The sequence below is a fragment of the Colossoma macropomum genome, unplaced genomic scaffold (genome assembly GCF_904425465.1).
Source record: "Colossoma macropomum unplaced genomic scaffold, Colossoma_macropomum, whole genome shotgun sequence".
Classification (NCBI taxonomy): Eukaryota; Metazoa; Chordata; class Actinopteri; order Characiformes; family Serrasalmidae; genus Colossoma; species Colossoma macropomum.
The window spans coordinates 21,637,723-21,657,536 of NW_023494793.1; the positions used below are offsets into that span (position 1 = coordinate 21,637,723).

At 38.8% G+C, this 19,814-nt stretch overlaps 1 protein-coding gene across 3 annotated transcripts; it reads right to left on the minus strand.

Moving 5' to 3' along the window:
* Positions 1-1,155: 1,155 nt before the first annotated feature.
* rnf165b (ring finger protein 165b) lies at positions 1,156-18,281 on the minus strand. 3 transcript variants are annotated; one of them, XM_036578806.1, is made up of 8 exons: positions 18,048-18,281; positions 11,950-12,259; positions 9,172-9,303; positions 8,236-8,365; positions 7,832-7,936; positions 7,470-7,565; positions 5,633-5,736; positions 1,156-3,672 (listed from the first exon to the last, which is right to left on the minus strand). In XM_036578806.1, the coding sequence occupies exons 1-8, from the start codon at positions 18,106-18,108 to the stop codon at positions 3,555-3,557; spliced, it is 1,056 nt and encodes a 351-aa protein (XP_036434699.1). In that variant the 5' UTR covers positions 18,109-18,281; the 3' UTR covers positions 1,156-3,554. The 3 variants fall into 3 exon arrangements, 2 of the variants coding, with proteins under 2 accessions (XP_036434699.1, XP_036434698.1); XM_036578805.1 differs by having other exon boundaries at positions 9,172-9,306; XR_005007646.1 differs by lacking the exons at positions 1,156-3,672; positions 5,633-5,736; positions 7,470-7,565; ... (2 more) ...; positions 9,172-9,303; positions 11,950-12,259 and adding an exon at positions 16,107-16,940 and having other exon boundaries at positions 18,048-18,268.
* Between the last annotated feature and the right edge of the window lie 1,533 nt (positions 18,282-19,814).

Here is a 19,814-nt window from a genome sequence, read left to right on the forward strand (position 1 = left end):
ATCAAAAGAAAAAACAATGGCCATCTTAAATGTACTACAATTAGCGATAGATACATCTTCAGACAGTCATTTAGCTCCAGACCCTGTTACGAAGTAACAAAAAAAAGGTTTTTAAAAATGGGAGTGACTTAAAATAAAGTCATGTGGTCATCACAAACATAAGCGTCAATTGATGTGACCGGTCTCAGTGTAATATAAATCCAGCTAATGTAAAGCATTAGGATGACTCATGGCTAATCACAGTACATCTCACTCTGCACTAAGCTGTGTTGTAATATGACCTTTTTTTAAAATGTCAGATCACTAACCAAGTTAGAAGAATTAAAGTAAAGAGAGCATGGTGCACATTTTTCCAAATGCCAGTGAGAGGGTAGCCAAGCCGAGAGTGCAAAATAGGAGATACATGCAAAACATTTCCAGTCTAAAGCGGTTTTGTCTACTAGATCACAGCTGAAGAATTCTTTGAAATTGCATTAATGGAATGTAACCAAATCCACAGCACCACACACTAACACATTTCAGCACACCCTTTTTGATATATTTTTTTTCTCGTTTTGTCTCTTTTTCTCCTTTTAAAGTACAAATGCATGCAAAGCACTCCCATTAAAGTATGCACAATGAGGTATTTATACACGTTATGTCTATGTAAATAAATAAACAGATTAAATCAGCAAACTAAATCAAAACTTAAATACGCACCCATAGTAGCTAAAGTTAGTCATAAATTATGATTGTTAAATACTTAAGGCATTTTTTGACGCACAACATCCTGTGTAAACTATAGAATGCTGGACACAGGACATGAGAGAAAAAAAAAGATTGCTCCGTACCCTCTGAAGTAAAAACGGACACTGATGCCACAGAAGGAAGCTCAACGGACGTAACACTGCTCACACATAGAAAAAAAGGCTATCAAGGGTCAGCGACACTAAGCTCTCACTGAGACAATCATAACAGTAATGCCAATTTGTGATGAAAGTGAAAGCAAAAAAAAGGTATGAAAGCCTGTTTCTGCCAAGTAGGAGAAAAAATCCTCCTTTTATTTCCTTCTCTGCTTCTTTGTACAGTTTGCGAAAATCTTTACATATTTTGCAGAAAGCTCTCAAAGTGCTCGATTTATGACTGAGTTATTTTTTGAGATTTTGAAATACTATGTTAATAGTTCTCAAATTGTCTGTCAATTTTTTTTTTCCAAGGGTCTCTGGGCTAGCTGAGCATTTTTGCCCGGGTGGTTGGAGGGGGGTTAACACATGCTATTATTGGTTCATATCAATTTCCTCCCCTGCTGGTGTACGATGATGTAATTAAAGCTCAGAAGATGTTTTAGAGGCAGGCAAAAATCGTTTTGATGAAGGATTACGAAGAAACAAGAATTGTGTCCTTTACATGTGACATTATATGACAAATCATGCAAAACAGAACCATAAACTAACAAGGAAAAAAGAGTCAACTTTAATTTCAGGTTGACTTTAAATCTATTTTGGGATAGGTCATTACACTGATAATAAATCAAGATTGTGAGAAAATAAGTCATTATTTTGAGCAAATAAACAATAAGTCATTCTTTCAAGGTAAGTCGAATTGTTGACATTACTGCTTCCAAAACCAGAAAAGGAAGGAAAAAAACACATTGTTTTCTCCTCTACCTGGCGGAAACAGGCCTCTATAAAAACGTTCTCCACTTCTTTGCTGCACAGTTCAGCACAATGCTCGAAGTGGACACCTGGGAAAGTTGGCAAAGAACAGAAGCGAGCACACGTCAGTCACTGCATTATGGCATTTCAGTGCATTGTTGTCAAAATTCTCTTCAGAAATGCTACCGAGCCATAAAGTCACATACATTTAAGCGCAACCAATGAGGGTTCAACGAATGCTGTGCATGTAATACAAGTGGAGCTAAATGGTCAATGTCAGGCTATGCTACTGCTTTTTCTATTTTTTGGATGGAGTATACCGTGAGGACCGCAGTGTACACGTTTTAGCACTAGTCAAAGAGACAGGTCACTGAGTGCAAATGCATAAGCAAGGGACGAGAGAAAAATTCACAATCACATCGAAGTCAGGCAACCTCATAATATAGTGCATTTACAAAAATAACAGCTAGCTACATTAAGACAACAATAAATATTATTCCAGCATTGCAGCTACTTATTTGAAATGGTGAGAAGCTGAACCAGCCCCACAGCTAGGTTGGCATAATCATCAATAGAAGGGAAACAAAAAATAAGAAAGAAAGAGGAAGAAGAACAAAACAGGAAGAATGAAAACAATCAACTCAAAAATACAGCTTAGAAAAGTTATGTTTGGTATCTATAAAACAATGGCTTTTCTCCCTTTTCGTCTCCTCCAGAAATGGCAGCAACAGGTTTCATGCACAATATGACGTTAGAGCTGCTTTCTTAGCTGAGTAACTCTACATATACTGTACGTTCAAGCGATACCACACACTTACATTGCTAATGGAAACACTGAGAAGTAGGCTGTTGCTATTAGAATGTGTGCTTGTCCTACAGGCATTAAGGTATACATCTCACTCTTTGTTACGTCAGTGACAAGTTGAGAACACAGTGTCTTCAGAATTAGTAAGATATCTCTCATGCACGAACCGTCCGTCCTATCCGGTATGTTCCCAAAGAAGAAAAACAAAAAACAGAAACAAAAACAAAAAACAAATCAAAAGCCCCGGCCACTCACAGAACATGCATTTTGAAGATACTTTTCTAAGCATGGAGATTTTTCACAAGCACAAATACATACTGTCACAGCTTAAGTCAAGCCTGGCCTTGCTGTCACCATGATTACAGAAAGTACATTAAGCATCACTTCTGATAATTACAGTTAAGGATTGTTTGTTAGTATCATTTCATACAGTTGGATTACTTGACTTGTGAGAACAAGATTATCCTTACATGTTGCTTACTTGGATTTTGTTTGAAATCCACTTCACCTCCCAATCTACTCATTACATTTCACAATAACGCAACGTACCATCCCCGTTCGTGGACTGTTCCCATGTAGTGCTCATTCTGAATACTTTGAGTTGATCGACTGCACTCCCCTACGCCACAGAAGACTGCAGTACATCTGAGATACACGACTGTCTACTTCTAATGTTTGGAAATTTAGAGGCTCTCGTAATATTTACGTCGTAATGCAATATCAACTCTAACATTGTGAGGGAGGAAAAAGCTTTAGGTTATCTGCAGTCGAGATCATCCAGGAGCTGCGCTTACTGTCCTAAATACACAGAAAGGTGCATGCAGGGGACCTTGACAGGATCTCATTGACAGACTCAGCAAAAGCCCACTGAAGTCCCACTGAAAGCTGCCTTGGACGCTCGCACAGATCTGAACATTCTTTCTCCATGAATCCTCCCGCTCCTTTCCATTTTCGCTTGCGTCGTGGTTTGTCTTTAATCCTACCTGCTTCACGTCTTCGGTTGGCTCAGAAGGCAAGGTCAAAGGTGAGAGGTGATGGAGAGACAGACATTTGGCAAAGTACCCAAGAAGGGATAGGGAGAAAGGGCAGGGTTTTCACCGGCGCTACAGAAGACATCAGCTGTCCGGAGTCAGCTGCGTCTCAATGTCCACCCTGCAAATGGGACACTTCTTATTGGTCGCAAGCCACTGGTCCACACAGGCCTGATGGAAGAGGTGCATGCAGGGTAATCTCCTGATGGGGGAAAAAATACATTAGGTTAAATCATCCTGCTGAAGCACAGATAGAAGCAATTATGCATCAATGTAGAAAAAATTAATAGGGATGTCCTGATCTGATCTGAAAGAGTGAAAAAATAGTGGAGCTGATCAAAGCATATTTTCATAGTTTAACACTAGCCGTAGTAGACCCTATGCCATTCTGAGCTTCTATTATAGGGACATTCCAAGATTTTTTTTTTTAATATCTGCATAACTAAGTGGTTAAGATGTGAGCTAAGTCATTCAGAGTGGTTTGCCTGTCTGGAATGCCTGTAAAGCTACCTTACACAAAGTTTTACACGAAATGGTTACAAATATGCTGTCTCATGCCTGAGACATTGTTTTACGATTGCTTTGAGGTTTTGTCATGAAATATATTTTTACAGTACATCAGGGCATTGTACGGCAAAATAGAACCCAAAGATTTACCACTATTTCACCGTTACCAGCATTACATATAAGAGCTCAGAAGGGTCGCTGGTTGTTTTGGATAGTAAATAAACAATAGATATCACAACCCCTGGTTCCTATCAACACTATTGTAAAGAAATCAGATTCAGGGAGTTTCTCTATAATGAACCCTTTCACATCAAAACACTCTAAAAGGCTGTTGTTTACATTTCATTGCCTGAATTACACAGAAATTGGCAAAAGAGTGTAAATGTCTGCAGTAAATACCTTTTTTAAAACAAAAAAATGAAAACAGGCCCACAGCCACTTTTTAATGTCTGCAGTGGTCCTGGTTCAACTGACTTTCATGAGTGGAACATTTTATGTACAGAAAACAAGTATACAGCTATTACAAGCTGTTAAATACTTAGCTGTAGCAGCACATTCAAATGCAAGAGAAAGGGCTAAGCCACTTTGTTCAACTGGAAATATCAAACTACCACCATAAGATGGTCATTTCAAAAACAGTACACAAAACACATGATATGTATCACTTATAAACAGGGGGGCCTACACTTTTTGTCTTGTGGGGCAAAAGTGCAGTGTTTATGGTGGACTGAGGGCCAAAAACATAAAATAACAAAGATTTCAAAAAAAAAATGTTTGTTACTAAAATACTTCACAAATACAATTTCAAAAGTAAAATAAGAATTTAATAAGTTATATATAGTATAAAAATTATGATTTCATTAACTTTCTGGTGGGCTGAATCAAATGTCCTTACAGGCCACACTTTGGGCAGTCCTGGTTTAAAATACATCCCACAGTGCACATACTGTACCATTTTACAATAAGAGTTTATTAATGTTTTGAAGAATTAGTTTATTAATGGTTATTAATTAGGTCTTAAACACCTTGAAAATCATTATTAAGCAGTTCATCCATAAAAAGAGCAACCTGTTATATCTGATGAATATCTGTATAAGCTAACAAGTATAATGCTGGCTGATGGAGAAGACAATGTAAGATAAGTAACCAACAAGATCTGATGTTAAAAGTATAGATTAATCATTATTTGTCCTATTTATGCTATTTATACTATTTGGCAAGCAACATGTTACTGTTGCCCTTTTTATTTATGTGTCATAACTGTCTATTATGGTTTTATGGTGTTCATGACCTATTTAAACCATAAACAAATTTTGAACCTTTCATAAACTCTTTACAAGGGTAGTCTTGTTGTAAAGTGGTAACACACATACAATAACAAAGTGATTTCACAGTAGCATTTTATAGTATTTGGCATTTTATTTGCAGAAGAGGTAATTGACCTAGCACCTAGAACTTTAATTTACTTTAAGTGTGCACTGTGCAGCTGTACTTCCCACAAAAATCCAAATACTGGCTCGGGACTTGGTACTGGCAGATACTCAATGCCAAAATGCCTAGATTGGGATCAGGGGCAAAACAACCAATCAGGACATCCTCAGCAATAAATACACACATGCAAGCTGCTTAATAAAAGATATCAAGTTGTTAACTACCTCACATCCTCTCCATCCTCAAGCATCGACAGACATATTGTACACTTCTCGTCTGTGTCCAGCTCATCCTCATCCATCCCTATTTTCAGCTCCAGTGGTCTTCTCTATAGAGAGAGTACAGGATCAAAATTATATACAGAGGCACTGCAGTGGAATCAAACAAAGACTGTTATGGGATATGCGCATCACTAGGAAATGTTGGAACAACTGAAATAATAACAATATGAAAACAATATGTAACCAAAGCTGAATGAGTTCCTGGTGAAAGTAAATGTAATTCAAATAGGAACTGTTTAAAGGGAACGTTGTTGAATTTCATACGTACATATCAAAGAGAGAAAGAGAAAAAATATCCCTGTAGAAAGAAAGGATCCTCTGACCAATAAATAATCCACCACTAAGAAGGAAAGAATTCCTCATATCCAATCCAATAAATATAAAGATGATGAAAACTATACTAAAAAGCAGAAATATCCTCCATGTTGATTATAACACTATCTCCCTTTTTAAGAAACCTCCACTAATATTCTACAGATTATGAAAACATCAAAGACGTACTAGTTAGAATTGATCTGCTGGACTGTTGCATGAAACCAATCAAGATGTAGCACAGCAAAGCAGATGGGCAGACGTTTAGCGTTGTGCTTGTTTTGGCCAGCAGAGGGGGCTGGCTGCTGCAATCTGCTGACCACTTATAAAACGGATAGTTCCGGTCCTAAACTCTGATTAGCTCAGCCGCAATCAAAGCTGCTGTAAAATACACAATATACGCCCGCCTATGACCGCATCACAACAACTGAATTCTGTATTACTGTGCCACATCACAAAAACCTGTGTTTTTCTTCATGTATGCCGTTAATAGAATAATCTTTGACTCCCATGCTGCTCACAGGGACCCCCGTATGTATTGATGCAGTAAGAACCTGTTTCTGTTTAAACTGGGGAGCTGACTACTTAGTGTCTTAACTAGAACAAGGCTGGTCAGCTAGCTAACAGGCTAAAAGATAGCAAACATGCTAAACAATGTCATCAATAATACCACAGGCTTGAATTAAAGTACTCACGATTCACGGTAAAACGGCAATATAAGATAAGACTAAAGAATGTCACACGAATGGCTTACATGCTTAAAACGTCCATGTTCAAAGGACTATTTTTTAGCTATATTATGCACTGTTGGGACGCAGGAGCCAGTATTTCAATTCCTATGTAGTTAGTGCACTGGCTACATAGAGAGCAGGGAATTATTTCAGACTGAGCCCCAGTGTCGGAGAAGGGGCGCCGTTGGATTGGTGCTAAATAAGACTCGCTGTGTTAATTTGGCGACCAAAAAGTACCTACAAAGCAAAAGTTTTGCTGATTTGACAGCATATACACTGATGGGCGACCGAACGCTACTGATGGATTGTGGACTCAGAAGTGTACAACATCATTTTAAATGTAAACCTGCAGAAGTGAGCCAAGAAACTTCTCAATCGACAAAAGTGGAAGGATCTCAAACAGTCCAGCTGCTTAGTGAAAGGTCTCGGAAGGGTCTGTTTACAATAAATGCCACTTGGTTTGACACCTAACACAATGAACTCACAATGAAACAATGAAATGCACTTTTAAGTATGGCACAAGTGTCCAAATATGTTTTGGGGCCACTATATATGTATAGATTTTTTTCCATATGTTTACTGTATTCTTTATATTCTTGTTTATTCTGACACAGAAATGTTCTCCTCAAATGCTTTAACAAACATTAGTCTAGAAAACTAATACAAAGGACACACATCAAGATTACTCTTTGGAATTTTGTGTACTGTACATATACATTTAATTCCGCTGAGCTCACCTTTTTGTACTTATGAGGGAATGTAAACCGCTCAATGGTGGTTTGCACAGCCCCTCGGTTCACATTACCGAGCCTGTCTTCCAGCTGTAAAAGCTCCTGTAATTAAAAACACATGCATTCATATTTTCTCTCTTGAAAGCATTGTTCTTTTATACAAGAAGGCTTATAGAAGAAAGTTTCAAATAACCATCTACAAAAAGCTGAAGCGTAGCCATATTTTGTCAACAGTTTCTGAAAAGCAAGGCCTTTTATTGAAGCTTGTGTTTTGTAAATTAGTTGATCCATTAATAAGTACCTCTCCTGGCTGAATTAAGAATTGTTTAGTGAGAGATGAGGCGAGTCAGGATGGAATCTGACAGTACCTCGTAGCTTTCCCGCACAGCGGTGGCATGGCGAGAGGGATTGAGGCCTTGCAGGGTCAACAGATGTAACTGCGGATATGGGTAGTTTCTGATCTCATGGACAACCTGTAAAAAAACAGCACCGTTAGATAATCTGAATCTGGATTACTTCTAATGTAATTCAGTTGCTGTGGGATTGAGATAAACATTTCTATGAGCCTGATCTCATAATCTGTTCCACAGATTTAGATTCATTCTAACATTAGAGATTGTGGGGATTATTTACCAAAAAAACTGCAAATCTGCTAAAGCCATCACAGTAGTGGTAACATTTCCTTCTCAGTTTGCATATTCTCAATTCGACCTGAATGGTCTTCACTTTATGTTACTAGCTTAATTCATTAAAACAGATCTAAGAGGCATACCACTTGTGCTGAGGATGCGTTCCTGGGGAAATGGTGCAGCCTGGGAGAGGCCAGGTAGTGCTGATAGTGCTGAGGGAGCTGAGGGACGTGGTACTGTGGGTGAGGCAGTCCAGGGTCCACACTCAAATCCCTGAGAAGAGAGGTGCAATCATTCAACATGATGTAAAGAAATTCTCTTCCTTTGTTCAAATATCCTCTGATACTTACATGGAAACAACTGCTAAGCAAATGGTAATAGAAAAGGATGAAACAATTCTGCTTTGAGGGCCCATATCATGGGAAACCCTTGTTTTCCTTGTTTTTTAGAAATAAAAGAGTGTGTAGATAATATTAGAGTTTCAAAACATATCATTACATACAATCCATACAGTCCATGTATGAATACTTAAGCTATAAAAACAGCTAATTTTGAATTCATTATTTTTGTGATGTCACAAAAACCAGCACCTGTTTAGCCTACTGCCGTTTGGCCCTGCCCATTCACACTGTAGTCATAAGGAGTGTTTCAGCCCAGACTGCATTTGGAATGAGGCACAATACAGGATATCCATTCAGAGCAGTAATCATTTACATATATCACTCTTAAAGGCACACAGAATATTTCATTCTAAGGGAGGTTGGAAAAGTGTAAATGTAATGAGCTATTTCATATAGTAGTAACATAGTAGATGCTAATAGTTGTGTTGTCATTAACATAATCATTCATGAGGAATGGGCGTTTGTTTCCCAGTATCTAAACTCAGGACTAGCTTTCTTTCTAACCTATTTGTAACTAGCAAAGATACTTTCTCTAGATAGACAATGCAGCTCTGGATAAGAGCGTCCACTAAATGCTGTAAATGTAAATGAGGAACAGTACTTCACTAAAATGACAGGGTGGTGACAAAGAGAAAAAATAAAGCCATTTTCCAGAAAAAAAGCAGAATGTGTAATTACCAATCTGTTCCTTCAGCAAGGTAGCGTGGCTGCTGTGGGACAGGTGGAGGAGGAGGGACATGGATAGAAGGGGCGTATTCATAGGGGGGGCGCAGCGTCTGGGGATGGTGGGGCGTTCTCTCTTGGGCATGTCTGCTTGAAAGAATCAATTCCAGTTTGATTATTGTTTGGTTTCTCTTTTTTTTTTCTCAAAATTCCAGCATAATTCAGTTGTTAAGATGTATCCAAAGAGTGTTTTGATGTGAAATGGCACATTGTTGAGAAATTTACTGACTCTAAGATTTCTTTGCAGTGGTGGTGATAGGAACCAGGGGTTGCATTGTCTACAAGGCAAATATAGCCATTCTGTTTGCTTTTGTTAATTTGGAAATATTAAGCTTTCTTTAAGGACTATCTTTCCTGACAACAACTTGCATGTATCTTTCTGCCCTGCATGTACAACCCCAATTCCAAAAAAGTTGGGATGCTGTGTAAAATGTAAATAAATGTAAATAAAAACAGAATGCAATGATCTGCAAATCCCATATGTTATTCACAATAGAACATAGAACACATATCAGATGTTGAAAGTGAGACATTTTACCATTTCATGAAAAACATTAACTCATTTAGAACTCGATGGCAGCAACGCATCTCATAAAACTTGGGACAGGGCCATGTCTACCATTGTGTAGCATTCCTGCTTCTTTTAACAAGTCTGTAAACGTCTGGGAAGTGAGGAGACCAATTGCTGGAGTTTTGGGAGAGGAATGTTGTCCCATTCTTGTCTGATGTAGGATTATAGCTGCTCAACAGTCCTGGGTCTTCTTTGCTGGATTTTTCGTTTCATGATGCGCCATATGTTTTCTATTGGTGAAAGGTCAAATTTAGAGAGTACTGCTGTGTAAAACTTGATCAGAGTCTAGCAAGTGTCAAATGAGTCCACAACATCATCACAAACGTCTTTTCAAATTTTGATTCATCTGACCACAGAACAGTTTTCCATTTTGCCTCAGTCCATTTTAAATGAGCTTTGGCCCAGAGAAGACGGCGGTGCTTCTAGATTGTGTTGACATATGGCTTCTTCTTTGCATGATACAGCTTCAACTTGCATTTATGGATTGAACGGCAAACTGTGTCCACAGACGATGATGTCTGGAAGTGTTCCTGAGCCCATGCAGTGATTTCCAGTACAGAATCATGTCTGTTGTTAATGCAGTGCCCGAAGATCGCGAGCATCCAATATTGACTGTCTGCCTTGTATACCTTCCAGATTCTCTGAATCTTCTGATGATATTATGTACTGTAGATGGTGGAATATCCAAAGTCTGTGGCGGCACATAACAAAAACACCACTGGATGATCGAGAAATCTGACCGGCTCCCTCTGCATTAAAGCCAGGTTTGATCAGGAGTCACAACACAAATGATAAGAAGAGCCATTTTGTCATTCAACAAAAATCAAACCTGCTTTGCTCTGCTTTAAGCTTTAGCTATAGCCACTTTTCTTCCATCTCCGCCAGAAAACCGTTCCACCTTAAATTCTGACTGAGGCGCCGAAGGTAAATGCGGCACCATTTAAGGTGGAACGGGGAAGAAAGAGAAGCGACTTCATCTTCGCAACATTTTAGTGTGTGACAGTCTCTCGTTGCAGATTTAATGTATCAGGAAACCAACTGCGTTGCTTATAAATGCGAATAAGTCCATTCATCTCCAAATGTTCATCTGTCTTTCTCTTTTTCCTTTTTCATTCGCTACTAGGTGACCTGCAGTCTGCAGGCCAATTCTGAGTCGTTGAGAAACAGGTCTTTTGCACACGCCCCTTCTCAAAGATATTTTACTGACACTTTCACCTGTATTTAAATCAAAACAGTGCAGAAACAAGATACAGTATCTACTGTTTTACCTTATCAGCTTCACTGGATTTTGTAAATGTACATTGGTTCTGAAATTAATGCCTGCAACACTTTTCAAAAATTCAAAAATTGAGACAGTAATTTAAGACTAGGGACTAGGAATGTTGTGAAATGTTCAAAAAAAATCTTAAACAGGGGATGACATGAGCTTGGCTTGTCAGTAAACACAGTTGATCACTACATCCATAATTGCAAGTTAAGACTGTACTGTGCACAGCGAAAGCTTATGTCCACATCATCCAGAATGCTGCTGACTTCTCAAGCTCATATGAAATGGACTGATGCACAGTCACCTTTTCAGATTGTTTATAGAAATAATGGATGTCATATTTCCAAATCATCAGGATCATCCATATTGTTATCAGCATAGTGTAATGAGTGTATATTAACAAAACACACATACAAAAAGCTCATAACAAAAAACATGGAACTTTTTTTTTTTACTGTTTTCATTTTAATACAGGTAAAACAGGAATTACTAATCACTGCTTTCTGTTTGCATTAGCACTTTAAGTACTGTCACAACTGTTTTGAAACTGGGGTTTGTAGATTAATGTAACACCGTGCCATTTTGTGCCATTTCTGTTGGTCCATTGATCATGAAATCTTCACACTATGAAAAAGGCATGTGGAGTTTTCAAATGGTGTGGGGAAAAAAAAACCCTAGCCCAGGAGTATCACCTACACATTTTAGTGTTTGCCCTGCTTCCAAAACAGCTGATCTGAATGATAAGTTATGCAACAAGCCTTTCCTGAATTGAAGTGGATGTGTCACAGCAGGAAAACACAAAAATGTGCAGGACAGGGGACACTCCAGGACCAGGGACGGAAAGCCATGCATTAAAATAATACATCTGAATGTTAACAAGGTACCCTGATCATACCTGGGCTGTGGAAGGATCCTCCTGTGCTGTGCCTCCAGGATCTGCTGCTGGATGAGGTATTGCTGGTGTAAAGCCTGAGGTAGGAAAGGGGGGCCTTGGATGTCCTGGAACTGTGGCGCTGGCATGTGGCTGAGGGGAGGATGGAGCGGGGCGGCTGGCTGGTGCGTCGGGGCGAGGTGCGGGTTCATCCCCGTCTGAGATTGTCCTGGATGGGGCATTGGGAAGTCAACAGGGATCTGGGCCTGGGGGCCTACGTGGAAATGCCGGCAAGAGGTAGCATGGCTATGCTGATGCCTGTTAAACTGAGATCCTGCAAGAACAACGACACCACATCAAATAACATCGGGCACAGAAAGGCTGATCTTTAGGTGAATGTTTGAGCCCTGTTTTTGTTGTCACCTAGACTAAGTTTGCAGAGTTTCTCTTTAACTAAAGTCCATGATTATGGTAATGGGTGTAATGAAGAATGCAGGGTGAGGCAGAGTGCTTTGTGTAGACTTTACTGGCTTGAAATACTACCAGGGCATCTCGGTGTTAGTTGGCAGCAGTGCGTGTGGTTTGCTTTTGGTTCTCAATGTCGCTTCTCACCTCCCAGCAGCTGACACTTGGACAGATGTGAGTGAGCTACTATTATTTACTGACTATTCCAAGCAGCTAGCCGAACCTCTCAGAGGGAGTTCCTTGGCCAGCTGATGGAGTCCACACCTGCTGCTGCTTCAAGTGCTCTGCTAAATCTATGGCTTTGGCTCAGACTGATTCATCAAGTCTTCATGAGGTGGCTCCAACAGTTGCAGTGGAAAAGCATGCAGTAAAACGTTGTAGTAAAATGTTACAGCAAAAATAATTACATTAAAAGAAGAAATAAAAATAAGGCTGTCCCAGATAACATATGTATGATGGAATACTGGCATGCATTAAAGGGCAATTCCACCATTTTTTCACATTTTCTGCATAATTTAGTGGATGAGATGGACACAGTCATTCAGAGTGGTTTGATATGAAATGGTTCATTGTAGCAAAAATGACAGATTTTAATTTCTTTAGTGGGGGTGACAGGAACCAGGGGTCATGATGTCTACAATGCTAACATAGCCATTTTATTTACTATACAAAACCACCAGTGAACTGACATGTGTCTTCTGAGTTTTTATATGTAATGTTAATAATGGTAAAACAGTGATAAATCTGGGAAAAAAGTTTTTCACCAGCCAAATTCACTGGGGGACTGTCTTGTCTTATAACGTCCTGCATGTATCACTCTGCCTTTAACAGTTCAAAAAAAGTATATATTTTAGGCCAAAATCTTTAATCTTTTGTCTCAAAACTATCATAATAAAGCCCTGCAGGCATAATGCAAATTATTCATAACCACTTCATCTATTTTTTGGTAATGTAGCTTGTAGTGGCATTAAACTGCTTTGTACTTGTGGTTCCTATCACCACCACTGTGAATAATTCTGACTCAGTAAGTTTCTCTAGAATGGAGCATTTCACACCAAACCACTCTGAATGAACTTTGTTTGCACCTTGACAGTTTAATTTACCAGACATGTTGAAAAAAAATCTGTGTAATTTCCCTTTAAGTAAACTAAATCAAATAAAAAGTAAAACTGTGAACATTTAAAACTTGTGTCCGGGTCATGTGTGGGTGTGCTGAAAACACAAAGTGGTGATCTGAAAAAGACACTAAATTAGCAAATAATGACAAGAATTAGCATAGAGCTGAAGCAAAATGTAAGCAAAAATGAAACCCAATTTGCAACTTCTTAACATTTCTGGATGAAGATGTAAAAATAAAATGGTGAATCCAATGTGAATAAACACGTCTACACAGGAGAAATGCATGTGAACCTCAAACGGCATTAGCAGAGTGATAAGCAAGCTATGGCCCATATGTTTTGTTTTCCCCCCACTTAGGGAGCTTCTTGTGCACTCCCAGTCTATCTCCTGCATTCTTCAGAAAAAAGCTGGGACTTCACAAGGGTTCCCCACCCAGTCCATTTTTGTTCTGCTCCAGCTCCCAATATACATGTGTCATGTAATCTAGAGCTGCAAGGCAGTAATTAGCCATTTCTTCTGTTTAAAACTACAAAAACTTGGACTGGTTGTGGTACCAAACACTACATTACAAACCTCCGGGCTATAGCAACAAAACAAAGGCCTATATAGTACTACAAAGAAAGGCATTAATTCCTTCCTTTTATCAGTAAAAAAAGCCTGAAAACTAAAGATGGCATACCAGTTTGGGACCAATATCAGCAGAAAATGCTGGATCAGACATTGGAGGGGGAAAAATAAATTTGACACAATCCTGTAACAAATCTATCCTGAAATAGCACTCACAGTGCGTGATGTGATGTTAGCGGGGTATTTCTTCTGGTGTTTGAGTAGCTTGAACATGACAAACTACTTTTAGATGATCACTTAGGTGTAAAATTAGTTCATTTTAAAGATTAGCAGTTTTTAAAGAATGAACATCTGAGTGGTATTGGCTGACATTCAAGGATTCAATATCTGTATCATAAAAGTGGTATCACGCAGTGTCTACTAAAAACACCTTTACACTGGACATCAAACTGCAGTGAAGGTGATGTGGAATTCTGATCATAAACCACATCCTAGACGTCTGAAACACTTTCACTTTGGCATTTCCTTTTCAATGCATTTCCAAGTCAAAGCCAAGTCTGGACCAGTTCATGATTATTATGTTAGAAACATAATAATGCAGCCACTAATATGAACCTTTACAGAATTAGACTTCATACCTCCTGTTTCTTTCTAGGGATGCACTGATATGGGAATTGTGGGCTGATGCAGATATGCAACGTTTTTCATGCACATATCTGCTGACGCATTAACATTTATAAAATGCAAAATGTGAGACTAGATTAACCTGCAGACACTTTAGCTCAGTACCCCAGCGTCACCCAAATTGGGCTCTTCTGGAGTACAATAAACCTGTCATCAAACGTTGGTCAAATCTAAACATCTGTCCAATGCCAATATTTTTTTTCTGCTGATATGATTCCAATATCATTGTGCATCCCTATTTTTTTTCAGTTAAAGCTCCAAAACAAGATGGCTAAAGACTAAAATAAAATGGTGAACCCAATGTAGGTAAATAATTCTACACAAAAGGAGAGATGTGTGTAATCTGTATAAAGCAAATGTGATTAGAAGCTGTGGCCTGTGTGTTTTATTTCCCCTGTTTAGGGAGGCTTTTGTGTGCACTTCTGGTGTACCTCCTGTTTGACCTGTTCATTCACTAAATTACATTCACAGGAATGAAGACCCAACTACATAAATTGTGAATTCAGGAGGAAAAAAATTAAGCGAAGGCATTATGAGTAAAAGATACTGAAAATATGCTTAATATATGTGCAATGAATTCCACCCGGTGCCAGAATGTCTTCCAAGTGTTAGTGGGAAAAAGAATAATCACAGAGATGGAATGTTTGGATACCTCCACACGCCACAGAATAGGGACATCTACTTTGCATTAGGATCATTTACTGGGAGAAGACTTAAAGGTGCAGTTCAAAATTTTCATAGCCAATACCACATGAAAAATGAATTAGGAATATCCAATTTTCCAAAAAATAAATAAAAATAAAAATTAGTAATTACAGTTCAGTAAATGAGTCAGTACTAAATTCTGCCCCAATGCCTTTGAAATACAATAACAATAAAGAACCTAAAAGGCAAGGGGGTCATCACACTGCACCTTCAAGTGCCTAAATAATCAACATAAATGACCACATATAAACTCATTGAGGCCTCATGATGAAAAAGCAAGGAAATCAATCTATCTTTGTCACAGCAGGAGGGAGGAGGTGGGGGGAAGACAATAAATGGAAATCAGCAAGAAGCACACTGGAGGTTAGGAAAAATACTATATTCTTTATTGAAAAATATTAGTATAGGTGGATCTGTGTCATAATAATAATTCCATGCAACAAATAAAACAACATTGACCAAAGGCAAGGCCCACCATGCTCCGTACAGGGTTAACAGAACAAAAGCAGCATCCAATGAGCAGATGTGTTGGCTACAGCACATTACAGTACAGCAGGGTACATCTTTTCTACAGAAAGATTACATTGGAGTCTAGTCAATGTAGAATAAAATAATATGAATAATGTGATTCATGCATTGAAATCTATTACCAGAACAAAAGGTAGAGAAACCACAACCAAACAATAGACATTTCCACTCTAATAGAGGATATTTGTAGCAGTGCAGGAAATAAACATCCCTGTGAAATGGATAGCATTTTGGAATTTGTTAGTGCAGAGATTGGGTAAGGTGCTTCATTAATTTGAGTGATTTTATGCTGGTATTTATTTATAAGCCTTATTTGAGCTACATTCAAAGCCATGTGGTCTGTGTCTGGGTGATCAACACAGGCGCAGTGTAACAAATTTGTGTGGGCTTTCGTCTTGCTTCTAGTATTTCCCACTGATTAAAAGACTTATTTGAAGCAACATGCATCCAAAATATAGAGATAGCGTTTTTAATATGCCCAATTGGGGAAAACAATGAAGCCCACACACAAAAGAGGGGTACAATGCACCTTTGCGTGTTGGAAAGGGATTGTGCTTTTTTTGGTTCACGAAATTTTAACAGCAAAATGCATCCACTTTACAGGAATTTACACATGTTGACTACCAAGGCTGGATGGGAGGTACATGAGTCACTTCTCTAATGCTACTATATATGGGTTAACTACGGCAACTTAACAGAGAAAGACAAATCTTATTCTAAATGTGTTAGCTATTTTTAGTCTTTAACATAAGGGAGTACAGTCTTGGGTGCTTAAATACCAATGTCGTCTTCTGATGGAAAGAGGAAATGAAGAAGGGGATCACAAAACAGCTAAATGCAGAGAACAGGCAGAGGCCACACCACACAGCAGCAGATGATCATTAGCTACACAATGGAGGGGGGACGACAAAGATCTGATAATGCAGAATGTAGAGCCAGCCTCGATACTATGAGACAGGAAATAAGAACAGAAATAAAAGCACAATGAAATCGTTGATGCCACTCCATGGAAATCAGTGCCACGCTAGCTTTAGTTAACTGGCTAGCTACGTTCACTCAGCTAGCTAGTCAGCCGGGCAGCTAGTAGGACGATGTGAGCAAGCTAAAGCAGAGTTAGCTAGCTAGCTAGGTTCAGCTAGCGTCTTAGTTGGCGGAAATTCTCGCCTGTGTGTACCTGAGAGCCGTGGTCAAATGTGAGCAAATGGTGGATCCGTAGAAGCATAAATATGTAATTAGCAGGCCACAGCCAGGTGCCAATATCGCTACACAGTTCCAAGAAACAAGACAATTTTGAAAAGAGCTGTTAAGCGAGCGAATGTTTATAATATTTCATACAACTAACGTAGCTAGCGGATTACCAAGCTAAGCGCTAGTTAAACAAACAACGCCAGAATGCTGAATAAACGCTCACACAGCGGTCACATAGAAAAGGCACAAATATTAACTCTGTGGACCTTTAGTGCTCTACCAATGACAATTTACATTTGTTTGCTTTTACAAATGAGTATCAGAGGTAACCCAATACGCACGTTCACCAAATGGCTACTATTCAGGCCTTCGATGGGGATTAGCAACGCTAGCTAACTTAACTATCTTAGCCGCGCACGGATTCATATTTTGCAGTATTTTGGAGACCACTGCGACACATGAAACTTATAGTTAATAACAACACAACTGAGATTCAAACTGCTCCTAGTTTACCATCATTAAGTTAGTTCGCCAGTTGATTTAGTATTTCTCATAAAACATATTTGCTAGCTGGCTAGCTAACAGATTAGCTTGCCCTCAAAACAGAAATCAGTCATGCAACGGTTTTTTGAAACCCTCCCTGGCCATTTAGCTTGCTTGCTAGCTAGCTAGCAAGAAGAGGGCAAACCACAATCAGTCTATTTATCACTAGCACACGACCTAAACTGTAACATTACCGCCAAGGTCGATTTGATTTGGCTGGTGAAAGTGGTCGTGCCTAGCTATGTTAGCAAGCAAGTGCTACATTTTCTGAAGACTCCGTACATAAACATTACTCGTTCAAGCCAAGTAAATGGAATAAATACCTCTATTTCGTACTGAGCCGAAAACTGGAAGAACCAGGTATCCAACGTGTACTAACACCATCTTTGAACTCTTCTGATCGTTTAACAGTCTTTAAATAGATGGCTCAAAATACTCTCCACTACAAAAAAAAAGAAATATCTAACGTTACATTCAGGCGGACCGTGCAGTCGCCTTGAGGACAAAGAGAGAGAGCGAGCGGCGGACTGCTGTATGATGAGCACAAAGCTCTGACATGAGGATGTCGCCGCTGTCAGCCACCGCTGGGGGCGCTGCCGGACGGAAAACAGACGCCTACGCTCTTTTGAGTACTCCCACATTTTCAGACATAACATGACAGACAAATACAAGGAAAGGCCAAATTCTCATGCCGAGGTCCATTTTATAAATGAAGTGAAGGCGAAAACATTTTTAAAAGACTCTTAAATGCTTGAACTGAACGTTAAATGGTTGTGAAAGTTTCCAGTCATCGAGGTCATTTAATTAATTGTCCCAACTGTCAAGCCTTGATTTATTATGCCTGGATTTATGGTACAGTCTAGTCCTGTAGACGTTTCGCCACTCATCCACAGAGCTTCATTTCTAATGACTTCATTAGATTCAAATCCTGGGGAATGTTCCCATCATTCATTTGAACTGATAAAACCCTTAAAATGATTAGTTAAGTATCTTCAAGATCAGACCTCATGTCCACTTAACTCAAATTTGTCTATCAAGGATTTTCAAGCCACACAATTCCAAAATTTCTGAATAAGCCAGTCATTGAGACGTAAACAAAGTGACATGTTGCATTGTAGAGAAACTTATCAACTCCTATTTCTTTATAGTGGTGGTGATAGGAACCAGGGGTCACAATGTCTTCAACGCAAATACACCCATGTATTTACTGTCCAAAACAACCTGTGAACTTACCTGTGTCTTCTGAGTTTTTGATAATGGTAAAACAGTAAAAAAAATATGTGTTCTTTAGGGACTATTTTTAATGCCCTGCAAATCTATTAAAATGCATTTTAAGCCAAAACTCTGTCTCAAAACTGGTGTAGAACACTGTATCAGGCATCATGCAGCTTATTTGTAACCATTTTCTGTATTAGTTTTCTGTGAGGTGGCTTTTAGGCTTTAAGTGCTTGAGACATCTGGTTCCCATCACCACCACTGTAAACGATTCTGACTCTGTAAGTTTCTCTAGAATGGAGAATTTCACATCAAACCACTGTATGTATTTACACCTTGATGACCAAATCATGCAGAAGTTGTAATTCCCTTTTAAGTATTTACAAAATATTCAGTACTGACTTTGTTAACCATTCAATTATGCACAAATTAAAAAAAAAAGAGGAATGGGGTGTTCCTCTTTAACTCTGAAGATCTTTGGCCTACACGAGACCTTTTAATTCCATTTTTGCTTCCTAATACCCGACTTCACAGATGCTGAGCTTAGCTTGTTGTTTCATTCTTTTTTTTGGCTGTCATTGAAGACGTCCCTCCAAGAGTAAAAGATAAGTAAAAGGATCCTGGAAAGTCTTTGTGGACACGCCACTGTATTTAGTAAGTGCACTGAATCTTTGTTGGATTCACCTGTTTTTTTTACATAGTCAGGAGTTTTAAACAGCACAATAAGCTTCTCTAGTTGGTTAATTGAATGTACTTTTGAGCAATCATGCAATCAATTTCTTTTTCAGGGAAAAGTCCTCATGTCATGTTCTGGTGATTTTCCACTTTACGTCAATTCCAAATACAGTCTGTAAGACTCAAAGACACTGTTGACT